Source organism: Eptesicus fuscus, chromosome 3, assembly GCF_027574615.1.
Source record: "Eptesicus fuscus isolate TK198812 chromosome 3, DD_ASM_mEF_20220401, whole genome shotgun sequence".
In the NCBI taxonomy this organism is placed as follows: domain Eukaryota; kingdom Metazoa; phylum Chordata; class Mammalia; order Chiroptera; family Vespertilionidae; genus Eptesicus; species Eptesicus fuscus.
Window position 1 is genome coordinate 48,673,833 of NC_072475.1, and position 14,174 is coordinate 48,688,006.

The 14,174-nt window shown below is 36.2% G+C and overlaps 1 protein-coding gene across 1 annotated transcript in view; it reads left to right on the top strand.

Moving 5' to 3' along the window:
- IL1RAP (interleukin 1 receptor accessory protein) overlaps positions 1-10,032 on the top strand; it is a 169,138-nt gene extending 159,106 nt beyond the window's left edge. The window contains exons 12-15 of the mRNA XM_054713830.1: positions 3,886-4,509; positions 4,748-4,831; positions 8,877-9,015; positions 9,906-10,032. Coding sequence (XP_054569805.1) covers positions 3,886-4,509; positions 4,748-4,831; positions 8,877-8,947 — 779 coding nt within the window. The 3' untranslated portion in view covers positions 8,948-9,015; positions 9,906-10,032. The remainder of the gene's footprint in view (positions 1-3,885; positions 4,510-4,747; positions 4,832-8,876; positions 9,016-9,905) is intronic.
- The last annotated feature ends 4,142 nt before the right edge of the window (positions 10,033-14,174 follow it).

Consider the following 14,174-nt stretch of genomic DNA (forward strand, 5'->3'; position numbering starts at 1 on the left):
CACTAATTAGGTTTTTCTTTTGAGAGAAATCTGAAAAAATGGGAATTTCATCTCAAGAATTTTTTTTTACATTTGAGTAAAAGAGTTACTTAAGTAAAATGCATGACACTAATATACTAGGGGTGTGTGTGTGCATTTGTGTGTGTGTGTGTGTGTGTGTGTGTGTGTATGTGTTTAGATAGCCATAGAGACAGGGAAAAAGAGGCAAGAGAGGAACAGGGAGGAGAGAAAGAGAAGTTCTTTCAAAACAAAAACACAGTCTGTTATTTTTTGTTCAACTTGGAACTTGGGTAATTTATAGAAATATCTTACCTTTTATAGGCTTTAATGCAACCCCAGCACAGTTGTTTTGGAATGAAATAAGTTAATTAATACTATGAACTTAGTTAATAGAAGATAATTTGCATGAATGGGTAAAAAATTCATTTATATCACATTTCAAATAAATCAGATAAATATTTGGAAATGTATTTTCTTTTGAGTTAATAATATTAAATTCATAAAGACAAGGAAGCCTTCTTTAAATTGTTTTCCTGTTCACTTATTCTAAGGATATTTATTGAGTTCTTATAACTAAACTGGTTAGATGAGTAAACATTTTTCTACTGAAAATTTTTTCACTTTCAAGGCTATCTCCAAAGACTTAGAATCAGTGGATGGGGATTATATGGAAACAGACTTCTACTCAATTGGGAAATGACTTAACAGCAGAATTGAACAATAATGTATTTCACTATCTTTGGAGAGGCTGGGCCCCCATTATTAGAGGTGTACAAGCAGAGACTTAATGAATCATATTAAGATTTTGTATATGGGCTTTCCTCATTAGATAAGTGATGATGAGTCTGAAGTTTCTTCCAACCCTGGACATATTAAATGACCTCCTCGGACATAGTGGTGACTAGTTTCAATAACAACAGTGTCCATATCGGTAGTTGGGTTATTGCGGTTACCTGGCTATTCCTGACCTTGTTAAAAACACTCAAGTACTTTATTCAGTTATTCACTGATGTCACTAAGTCTTTGACACAAGTAAAGTCACAATATGATACTATTCAAAAATTAGCCTGTCTTATTTCTCTGTTTCTACCCAAGAGATAGAAAGTATTTTTAACAATGCGCTATGACAGTGGTTGGCAAACCACGGCTCGCGAGCCACATGCAACTCTTTGGCCCCTTCAGTGTTCTAATGCCACTTCTTCAAAATAGACTCGCCCAGGCTGAAAACCGACTTCTGTGCATGGACCACGAAGTTTCAATTGCACTGTACGAGCGCGCCCGCACGTGGTATTTTGTGGAAGAGCCACACTCAAGGGGCCAAAGAGCCACATGTGGCTCGCGAGCCGCGGTTTGCCCACCACTGGGCTAGGAGATTAAGTGTTTCAATAACATTCTTTATCCACCTGTATTTAAAACTAAATAGAAAGAATTTTTAAAACTTATGATTCATAAATTTATATACTAAGATGATTCTATAAAGTTACCATCAAAAATTGATTCAGATTCAATTAACATCAGTCCATACCTCATTTTAATATTGTTTTTGCTAGACATTTACATTTTGGTATCTCTAATTTGTTTAACAATCTTCCAAATTTGGTCTCACTTTATGTATTTTATAGATGGATAAATTCATAATTAAAGATATTTAGATAAAAACATAATTGGAGAGATCAATATTTAAATTCAGTTCTGTCTTCCAAATTAGGTGCCCCTCCCCCCATATTTCATTATACTTCAAGTTTTAAGAAAGCGAGAGAGAGAGAGAGAGAGAGAGAGAGAGAGAGAGAGAGAGAGAGAGAGGCTTGTTACTGTTTCATACACCTATAACTTAGCCAAAGAACAAAATTGCAGCCCTAGTTTAATAGTAGGGGAATTTCAGAGAGGCTATGAATTTTAACAGCAGGGATCTTCTTCTTTGAAGAATTCTAGTCCAGAAAATTATTTGAAAACCAGTCTACTATCACACAAAAAGCCAATCTCATCATCCTACAGCAACACGACATTTTTTTTTTTGAGCCAAACAGAATAAAGACCTAATTTACAACTTCCTCTCCAATAATCTTTAGCATTAAAATAAAAATAATTTGCATACTCATATAGGAAGTATTGACAATCTGCAAGACATTAAAATATGCCATAAAGGATATAGCTTCTTTTAAAATACCTTGTGAAGACCCCTAGGTACAGATAGCCCAACCCCCATCTAAGAAGCATCTCCTACATCCATTCCTCAAAGTCTGGAATTTAACCATACATATCTATTTATTTAGCATTTCCCTCTTTCAAATGGAAACCCCACACTTTTCAGGTAATAATTTTTTTTAAAAGCCACACACTCTCTCTTTTAGAGGATCTATGATACTGTTTTGTTTTCAACAGTTGGATTCCCAGGGGCTACTTTGAAGTGTAACACACACACAGAAACACACGCACACACACGCGCGCGCGCGCGCACACACACACACACACACACACACATATACACACATGATTTGAGTTCACAAGTTTTTTGTGATGAAAAACTATCCATGTGGTTTTAAGGGTATATTGTATTTATCAAGAGACAGAAGAAGCAGTAGACATCCTATTCTCATAGTGTCAAGTTTATGAAAGGTGGGCTACATAAGATTCTGAGCAGAACTAGACAGAACAAAGGTGTTTACAAAACATGCCTGCACGTGCACATGGCCTTTGAAGATAAGTGATAGATTTTTCTTACAAGATTGAAACAAGAATTCTCAAAACACTCTGCTCTCTTGATAAATCCAGCTCAAAGGTCTTAAAAATTGCTCTTCCAATTTCCCTTCAAAATCATGTTAAATTCACTAATTGAAAATAAATAATCTGGTAAAAAAAACATAGCTCCTTCATTCCTGTCAAATTCACGATGATCAATTTCACTGCAAACTTTCAGCTTGTCTTCACAAACTAAAATGTCTCTCCTTGACTATTTCACCCCTGGCCCCTAACACATAGGTACTCAACCTCATAGTATGTCTATAGCACCTGTTTTCAGAGTTGTCAATGGCTGTGATTTATACATTTGGAATTATTTTCCTTCAGAAAATAACATTGTTTAAACTCTTAAATCTAACAGTGAGTTAAACACTGCATTTATCTCAAGAACTTTCCTACTGGGATCTGTTCAAATCCACCTCAGCAACTATTAGAATTGAATGCTTTGCCAGAAAACTTAATTAATAGACTGGTTCTTACCTATTGTCAATGCTCTTGCCCCTTTAATTTATTGTTAAACCACACACACACACACACACACACACACACACACACACACACATAAATTTTAAAAAAGGAATTTGGGTTGACAACAAGGTCAGTACTATAAACTGTCTGATGTTGTATCAAAAATATTAAGTATCAAGATATATAACTGTGTGGATCTTAGAAGATGGTAATTCCCTTTGCTCTTTGGGGATCAAACTATGTCTGGATCACTGTGTGCAGTACTGTTCAAGATACTATTCTTAAGAAACACATACATAAACTGAATATTATAAACAGGCAAATGCTAAAAGTAGGGAACAGACTTGATACCATGTCAAATGAGTAATAAGGTAAAAATCCTGAAGTTATTGAACCTAGATATGAGAATAAAATACAGTGAGATCACAATAGTTGCAATATTTCAAATATTTAAGGATGCTGATCTAGTACCACCAGATAAAAGTGATAGAGAAGAATATTTCAAACCAAGAAATATTTTACAAACAGAGCAGAAATGAGTTTCTAGTTTCAGAAATGGTTAACTTCTCATTTTTGAAGATTTATTCATTGCTTGTCCTTTGTAGGAGAGACCAACAATGAGCTGAAACTTGTGTATGTTTTCACTAGGCGTTATGCTATCCTTCCATTTTCCTGTAGATACGGTGGAAGCAGTTTTTGACTTCATTCAGAGGAGCCGAAGGATGATTGTTGTCCTGAGCCCAGACTATGTGACAGAAAAGAGCATCAGCATGCTGGAATTTAAACTGGGTGTCATGTGCCAGAACTCCATTGCCACCAAGCTCATTGTGGTTGAGTATCGTCCCCTTGAGCATCCACACCCAGGCATCCTGCAGCTGAAGGAGTCTGTGTCTTTTGTGAGCTGGAAAGGAGAAAAATCCAAACACTCTGGCTCTAAATTCTGGAAGGCATTGCGGTTAGCTCTTCCCCTGAGAAGTCTGAGTGCCAGCTCTGGCTGGAATGAGAGCTGTTCTTCTCAGTCTGACATCAGTCTGGACCATGTTCAAAGGCGGAGAAGTCGTTTGAAAGAGCCCCCAGAACTCCAGAGCTCAGGGAGGGCTGCGGGTGCCTCTCCTGCCTCAGGCACAATGTCTAAACACAGAGGAAAACCTTCTGCAGCATGTCGCTGCTGTGTCACCTACTGTGAAGGAGAGAGTCACCTTAGGAGCAAGAGCCGGGCAGAGATCCACACGCAGCCGCAATGGGAGACACACCTCTGTAAGCCTGCTCCCCAAGAGTCAGAAACTCAATGGATACAAAATGGTACCAGATTGGAAAGCCCTGTTCCCCAGATCTCAGCCCTTGCTCTTCACCATTTCACGGATTTATCTAATAACAATGACTTTTATATCTTATAATTACTATGTGGTGGGTGGTGGCTGCTGCCTCTACCAGCTCTCTTTGTATCATGAAACCATGGGAATAATTGACATTTTTATCAACTAATGGACTAGCAGATTGTGTTCCCCCTTTATTGATTTTATAAACTATTTATTTCTAGGAGACAAAAGACCTGAAGAACCTGCATCCAGAATTATTGCCTCTAATGGCCTCAGAAGAGCACACTCTTCTTGGCCCCTAGAAGGTCAGTATGTGCAAGCCACCTAAAGTCACCCCTGTCTTCCCCAATGGTTTAAAACTGAGCAAAGAATTTAAATGTTTTCTTTGAGCTTGTTGATCAACCTCTCATGTTATGAGTCAGTCAGGTGTACTTGGACCATGACACTTACAAGGTACATATATCCAAAGGAGCGTTATGGAAAGGGGTTTATTCTAGTGGAAGCTGTAGGACTAAGGGCAACAGAAAACCTATAACACATTTTCCCCGGGAGAACCAAACATACCCACACAGGGATGCATGGTGTTCTCTGTCTCACTGTAAACTAGTGTTCTCTAAACTGCCTCAAGTTGTTAGCATCAATAAACTTATATTTTTATGTGATTTCATTTGTACTAAGAAATTTTTACCCTTTTCTCTCTCTTCTCTACTTTTTATGGCTTTCAAATTCATATGTGAAGAGTCTTTATTCCATTTCAGGAAATCAAGATTTGGTTTAGATGTTAGGAAAGCTGAGATATCTCTTCAGTTTCTTTCTAATATATATTAGGAGATATCTGAGAAAGGACCAAAAGAAAGTGAGAAAATGTTTCAAATGAAACAGAAGTTTACACAAAAATCTCATTATATTTTTTTAGAACTGATAGCAGAAAAATTATTCAGTATTGTTAGGGGTTTAGCGTAGAGTTTTGTGCATGAATCCCTTCTTCCCATTCAGGATTCTGAGAAGGGGTCATCAGCTTAAGTGCCTACAAGAATCAGAAGGTAAGAAAAAAGGGGGCCATATATAAGCATGATATACATACTCCCCACGAAGGCCTCATATATAGAGAGACATAGGTACAGCTACGTGGTTCTTCACTCTAAACACTTTAAAACAATGGTAGGAGGTATATAGTAGTTGACCCGCCAGTCAGGGAGGTAATATAGATTATTGGGTATGTAGATAATTGGAGTATTTGTTTGTTTGTTTTTTAAGGGAGTGGCCTCTACTAAGCTCCATCTTCATTTTGTCATTGATTTAGCCACATTGTTGGCAAATAGTTGTTTTTAAGAAAAATCTAAAAGTTCAGATTTTTATGTAATTTCTTATTTATGAGATGGCTTAAACTTAAAAAAGAAAAGAAAAAGAAAGAAAGCACCAACCAAAATACATGATCACATATTCAGCCTGAGGTCCACTAGTTTGTAATTTAAGAACTACAATATTCACCCCAAAAAATGTTAAGTCCAAATGCCCTGGCAATCCTAGATAAGAGAAAAGAGAAGCAAATAATAAGAGATGTTTATTTTCTTTCTAAATTGAAATTATCTGAACCCTCAGAATAGGACTGATCTAACCTACCCATCCTCTGAAAATAGTGTGCCTTCCATTTACTCTGTAGAGGTTTCCTGTCTGGTGAGTCTACTGTAAGAAAATTCAAAGCACAATCTACTCCTCCTGAACAGAAACAGAATAGAAAGAGCTAAAACTATACCACACATGAGCCATCAATATATTAGTCTAAGCTACTAGTGAGCTATGGCCCAATAAGAGTCAGGCTTTCCCATCCTCCTATTCTGAATGAAGGGTAGAGAAAAAAACTGCAAGTTTTATCTCTATACTTCTCTTAGACTTAGAGAAAAAAGCAGATCTCTTCTCTGATGAAACAAAAAAACTGTTAGGTCCTTTTCCTGTTCAAACAAAAAAAAGATGAAATAATAAGGACCCTCCAGAGTAAATGTTACTAATCATGGAACTTCTAATGAAAAATGACAGGTCACTCTACCTAAATACCCAGCAGGAAATGATTGAAGCACAACCCTTGTTATATTCTGTATTCCTTCTTGAAGAGATTAATCCATCTTTGATGTGTGTTCAAGGATCTTCACTTGGAAGGCAGCAGTTTCTCCCCAAATCTGTTAATAGTGGGTAATGAAAGTCACTCCATATCCTAAGAAGGAAGAGAATGTTTTTATCCATAATCAGTCATATTCCTGAACTAGAGACCCAGTACACGAAATTCGTGCACTGGTAGGATCCTTAGTGGCTGCTGGCTGCAGGCTGCCAGGTGCAGGCTGCTGACCATGGCCTCCCTTCTTTTCCCCCGCTGGCCCCATCCCCTGGTCAAACTCCCAGATGAACTCCTGGTTCAGGGAACAATTTGCATACTACACTTTTATTATATAGGATTGTTTTTCAGTGAAGAAAAATAAATGAAAGGACTCTTGGCAGAGGTATGAAAATGAAACATGAGCTCTTATGAACAAGTAGTGATATAATTGTGGTGTTCTCAGTATAAGTATAGTATAAGCAGTATAAAGTAATGCTTTTTGGCATTAACTATACAGGGATCAAAAAGATAATAGACCATACTTTTATTGCATAAACAAAGGCCAGAAAGTTATGTTATTAGTACCTGACCCAATATTCTACAATTGAATGGAATATTCAGTGCCATATATTTCAGTGAGGCAAATGGTAATAAAATAAAATTTCCTCATTATATTCATAATTGAAATAGGATTGTAAGTTAAATGGGTATTATTTACATAGAAATATTACCTATTTAGCGGCACAAGTTTTCAGTCAAGTAGAGATGAATGTGAGTTACGCTTCTTTCCTAACAGTTTGACTATGGGCTATCTGGACCTTAATCTCCTGCTAGCTAAAATGAAGATAATATTGTTAACCTTACTGAGATTTGTGGGCATTAAAAATATAATGCATGTGAGTGCTTAGCACATTGTAATTGCTCAGTAAGTGTTGGCCAATACTATACCACTTTCATGGCTGCATAAATTTACCTTTGCATGATAATTTATGGCTTAGAAATTGATTTTACATACATCACTATTTTTTTACTCTAACAAAATGCACAAAAGCAGTACAGAACAGGAACTTATTTTCCAAGGTAAGTGATTTTTCTAATGACAGCCAATTAGTGACAGGGTTGGGCTTCTAATCTAAGCATATTACACCTCATCTGGTGCCAATTCTAGAATTATTCCTTTAAGATTCAAATGGAAGTATTTTTATTACTAAGTCACCCAATTAGAACTAGTTAATCTGAACTATTATGCATTCAGATAAAAATGGCAGTTAATGTAAACCCACACACAAAATGCCATATTAATTTTCTGATGTGTTATCTGGCCCTGTCATATTAGGATTTTATATAATTCAATTTTTAAAGATTGTAACATTTGTTTAAGCAATTTAAAAGTAGAGTCATTTTGTGTGTGTGTGTGTGTGTGTGTGTGTGTGTGTGTGTGTGTGTGTTCTGGGCTCTATGATCATGCTACATAACTTTATCTCAAAATAAATAATTTGTATTTCTCTGAAGGGAAAATAAAAATATGTTCACCATTTTCCTTGAAAAGCAAATTTAATATTTTAGCAGCTGTGATTTACCCTTTGAGTTTCAGTTATCTCCTCTTACAACTAGTAAAAACTATAGTAATAATATATCCTTTTCTAGTGTGAAGAGTTGAAGAAGTTTATAAAACTAATGTTCCTGAACTAATGTTCATGCCAAAGTCAGGAATAATAAATTGGACTAATCATAAAAATATGCACAGAAGGACAAATAATCCCTTTGGCAATGGTTTCAAACTTTCGTGTGTCTAAGATTCATTTGGGGGTATCTTACAATGAAGACCCCAGGGCAAGCCCCTCCCTCAAAAGTGCTGATTTATTAGTTACTGGAGATTGTCTAGAAGTCTGCATTTTAATATTATGTCCTTGAAAATTTAGATAAGGTATTCCATGGGTCAAACTTCTACTTCTGAAAAGTCTTTCAAACTTTTTCCCATTTTTAAATATTATTATTCACATTATAAGAGAATAAAGGCTTTAAGAAGCCTGGTCCAAGGCTTCTTAAAGTGTATTCCATTATGCATTCATATCAGATCCATTTTGGGTTTACAATGAAATGCATATTTATTGACCCCATGAAAGATTAACTAAATGATAATCTCTAGAGTGGGGCAGATTTGCACTAGAAATAAACTTCCCAGGTGCTTCTAATGCATAAAAGGTTTAAGAACCATTAATTTTTATTTCTCTTTAACTCCTCTTTTACCCTTGTAGGCTCTGATTTTCTCCAGCCAAGGAGGACTACGAATCATCCCTTTAACAAGGTTTTTACAGGCAATAGATGAAAATATAGGGCATGTTTAGCCCTTGGAATTGCTTCACCACAAGGAGACAGTTGAATAAAGAGTGCTTAGTAGAGTATATTTTTAATATATGAAACATCAAACACTGAATTCTGGAACCTGGTAGAATTATAATCATCATATGCATTACTCAGAATCAGATAAGCTATCTTATACTAACAAAGAACCCCAATATTTCAGTAGCTACATATAATAAGACTTTTTTTTTTTTAATGCTACATGTCCAGCATATGGAGGTTACATTTCTGTATCTTTGCGGTCTGAAATATGTGGCTTCCTGCTATTCTATGCTTCAGCCTAAATATTACTCTTATTAGTCTCACTTGCAATTAATTCATTGTCCAAAACCATCTATGAGTACTAATCTAGTCATAGAGAAAGCTGGAAAATGCAGCAAGAAAAAAATTGAACTAGAACATAGAATACACAGTATTGTCTTTTTCTAAGAATGAGATGTTAAGATTGCCTAAGTGGCAAGAGACATTCAAACAGAGATATGTCACATTTTGATAATAAAGGAATAGAAGAACTTTGCTGCTAACAACCCATTTCAGTTTGCCAAAGTATCAAATTACATAGTTGAGGAAGAAAAAAAATGTGTACAGAAGAGTAGACCTTGTATATAAATATTCCCTTAAGAAAAGTTGTTGAAAAAATGCATACTAATAATAACAGTTTCTGCGTAAGAGGAAGCATTTTTTAAAATTAGAAAGTTTCTGTATTCAGTTCATTTCCAATCAGTTACTGTAGTTAGTTCTCTAAGAAAGTGATGCTCAAACTGTCTCCCAATGAGCCATTTTACTTTTGAATATCCAGGGAGCCTCAGAAGAATTACAGATATTTAGAACACAGCAGAGCATGTAACATGCTCATTAGAAAGTATCACTTGATCCATTTATCACTTAATCCATTTATCTGATATCCACATATCTCTAAATAGGAAACTCAAACTGAACATGCTAAAACTCAGATGAAGAACGAGACCAGTGCTGGTGTGGGTATTATGAAGTCTGCTTGCTATCTATGCATCTGCTCTCTTTATTATTTGAATCCTATGTTTATATTAAAGATTTGAGTTTTTGTATGACTTCTTTAATGTTGTGCAGTATCATTTGATCATGAGGAAAAACTCTCTTTGGGTTGGTGAAGATCGGTGGTTAAGGAACCATGATCTATGTTAATAAGTTTAAATGCTGAACAAAGAAAAAATGTTATTTCCTAAGGTAGAGATGAGATAATTAACACACTCAAAATTCTTTAGAGAATAATTTATAAACTTTTTCCCTTGGGCCACTCAAAACATTTAAAAATATTTAAATGAGAAGACTAGCTCTTTGAAATGGGCTACTGGTAAAAAATCAGAAAGATTACAAATAAACTGAACTCAGATAGTGAGCTATTTTTATTCTGCTCTAGGTGATAGGAATTCCAATACTCCATTGCTTTATTGGAAGAAAAAACAACAAAACACAATCAAATATGATATGTATTTATTTTTCATTTAAGACACAAAGTTATTCATAACGACTTACTGATTTTCTATTGCCAAAAACTATGCCACATACTTGCAATTAATTTATAATTTAGTACCATGTTTTGAAACATCTTTCACAAGCTGTTCTTAACCAGAATTGGACATCATCTTTTAAAATATTGCACATATTTGGGGCACACTCCAGATTATTAAATGGTTCAGATGTGTAATCTTTGTAAAGGATAACTGCCTTAAGTGCCCTTTTAATATTTGCAAATGCTTCAATGAAAAATCAAAGACGACATTGTAAGTTTGGAGGGAAAAGGTAAAAACAAATTCTAGTCTTTTTTTTAATAAAGTGAAAAACTTAAAACTCATTGTCAAATACTGGGATTTGAGTCCTTTATTTTTACATCTTATTATAAAATTACTTAATATATGATAAAAACAATATACAGATAATAAAATTATAAAAATAATGTAGTTACTCAATTGGCTAGCCAAAAGAGACTAGAACCATAATATTTATTACATCCATGTTATCAGTCATTTAAAATAGGATAAAGTGTTAAAGGTATAACAATTCGTCTGTACGCAGACAATTAGATGATTTTTTAGAAGAACCAAAAGAAAAAAAGAGAGAATAAACAAGCCCATTTATTAATTTACAAAACTCAGTAATATAAAAGAGAAAGAAGGCATGTAAAAATTCTCAAATATTAGACTGTACAGGTAAAATGTGGGTGAGTGCCAGAGTTTGGGAATAAAATAGTATGATCCTTTCTATTATAAAAACTCTTAATATAGTGAGAAAATATTATATTAGAGTCAGAAGACCTGAATTGGAGTATCAGTTCTTTTATTTACTGTGTAACTTTCAATCAGACATTTTTTCTCTCAAGTTCTCAATTTCTTCATCTATAAAATGGGAATAATATAATATCTACCTCATTGGATTTTTATAAGGGTAAAATGATATAATAAATGTGAAACTCTAAAATCTGTAAATTAAATGCTTGGTAGTGGTATCATTAATATTATGTTTATGTTATTAAAGAAAGCTGGCAGGCGGGTAGAGATGAGGGCCAAGAGAAATTCCTTAGCTTACTGATTACTGGGGTAATAATTTCTAGATCATCTGGTCTAACTGCAATTTTTTATAACCTAACCTTTAAGAAATAGACAATACAATTTCATATGACTCCAAAGGCTAAAGATTTTTTAAAAATCATATACTCTGAAAGAGTAAAAAATAGAAAAATAACTGTTTTTGTTTTATATTGCCATATTACAAATTACCCCATAGCAACTTACATAAGCACTGAATACTTCACATTTTCTGTGGGTCAGAAATTCGGAAGAGACTCAGTTGGGTAGTTCTGGCTTAGAGTGACTCTTGGGGTTGCTATCAAACTGTTGGCCAGGGCTGCAGTCGCCTGAAGGCTTGACTGGGCCTATAGGATCCATTCAATGTGCAGGCACCTGGAGGTTGGTAGGAACTCTCAATCCCTTGTCATATAGACCTACCAATAGGGCTACTTGAGTATCTCATAATATATTAGTTGTCTCTTCCCAGAGCAGGAGATGGAAGAGAGATAGAGAGAGAGAGAGAGAGAGAGAGAGAGAGAGCAAAATGGAAGCCTCCATGCCCTCTATAGCCTAGTCTCCAAAGTGGCATATCATTACTTGTGCAATATTCTATTGGGGGTTCGGCTCTATCTCTTGAATGGAGAAGTAGCAAATGATTTGTGGACATCTTTTAAAGCCAGCACTGTAACATAGACAGCCATTTACCGTAGGCCCTCCATATCTGCAGGTTCTTCATCCACAGATTCAATCAACTGTCACAGAAAATATTCAGAGGAAAGTAAGCTGTATTGATGATGTGTTCTATGTAGTTAGGCCTATGATGATTATGTCTGTATTGAGCATGTACAGACTTATTTTCTTGTCGTGATTCCATAAACAATACAGTATAACAACTATTTATATAGCATTTACATTGTATTAGATAATATAAGAAATCCAGAAATAATTTAAAGTATACAGGAAGATGTGCATAGTTTATGTGCAGATACTACACTATCCTACCTAATAATAGACAAATATGCAAATTGACCGTACCTTCGCTATGCCCGCGATTGGCCAGGAGGCACAGGGGGGTGGGACTCGGGGTGGCCGGGGTGGCTGAATGGGCCGGTGGGACGCTGAGCTCACATCGCCAGTGGCAGCTCGAGCTCAGCGTCTGCGCCATGGCTGTGCTGCAGCACAGAAGGGGCCTCTGGGGCAGCGAGTTCACGTCCCACCACGGACCATCAAAAGCGGAGGAGCTGGGTGCCTGTCCGCTCAGGCACCAGGCCTTTCAGAAGCCTCCACGGCGCTGGAGGCTTCTGAAAGGCCTGGTGCACCAGTGATCAAAAGCAAAAGCATGGGAGCTGGGTGCCTGTCCACTCAGGCACCAGGCCTTTCAGAAGCCTCCGGCGGGGTGGAGGCTTCTGAAAGGCCTCGTGCATCAGCGGACAGGCACCCAGCTCCCCTGCTAAACGTGCATGATTCAATCATGCACTGGGCCTCTAGTTTTATATAAGGGACTTGAGCATCTGTGGATTTCATTATCTACAGGGGTTCTGGAACCAGTCTCCCTCGGATATAGAGGGACAACTGTATTTTTCAGTTGAATAAACTGAGGTCCAGAAAGGAAAGTGAGTGATACTTAACCTTCCTAACTTCATCTCTAACCTGGTAAGCTAACTTGCTACAGTGGTACCAAAACTCAAAGGAGAGCTAAATGTCTTATTTTGGCTAGAAATGTCTTCTTCCTGGTGAAAGATTATAGAATTATGAAGTATTACATCATCCACAGTCCTATTATCTCTATGTCTATGTCTGTTTCTCTTTTAATTCCCCTCCTACTCCCTGCTCCCCTCAATCTGTTATACTAGGAAACGGGGCAAACACTCTGAAAACTGCAAATGGATGGGATAAATGGAGTTGGACAGCCACATTTCTGGTCTGGGGGTTGAGTATTGAAATAGAACTTTTATTCTGGGCTCACCTCTAAAGAGATTGGAAGTGTTTGTTTCATTTCAAAAGGTAGCCACTGTGAGAGAAAGGATGAACAGGTAACTGCTTTCTCTGGAGTCACAAATTTTGAGCATCAGGCCTCTAGTGGTTATAATTTAATCATCAAGTCATTTCTCCTTGACATCTCAGACTTCTGAGTCCTCAAAATGGGTGGAGTTGAACTAGAAATTCTGTAAGATGTTATAATTCTATTCATTATAATTCCATTCCTCTTTGGTTCATATTTTCCCTTCCTCTCAGATACACACCAACATCCAGATTCTAGGAACATAGGAAGAACATTTAAAAGGTGCAATACTTCTACTCAGTACTCATAAACAATGCTTTTGTCTGTTTAGACCTAGTTCTTGTAACATGCATTTCTCACTTCTAGAGCTAACAGCTAACTTCTGTTCTCCCGTATCTGTTTTCTGTCACTGTCAGGGGCCAGTAGCTGTGAGAAGATGCATTAAGCTTATACAAAGCTTGTTCATAGTTAAACTCTGGTGCTTTTATTTTCTCTAAACCAATTTGAGTCTCAATTTCCAAGCTCACTATTTTATACATTATATTTATCTTCTTAGGTTTTATGCCCTTATATTTTATCCATACAAACCCCAACAACCTTCCTATTGTGATATATACCCATATATTTCATCATGCCAAATAAAT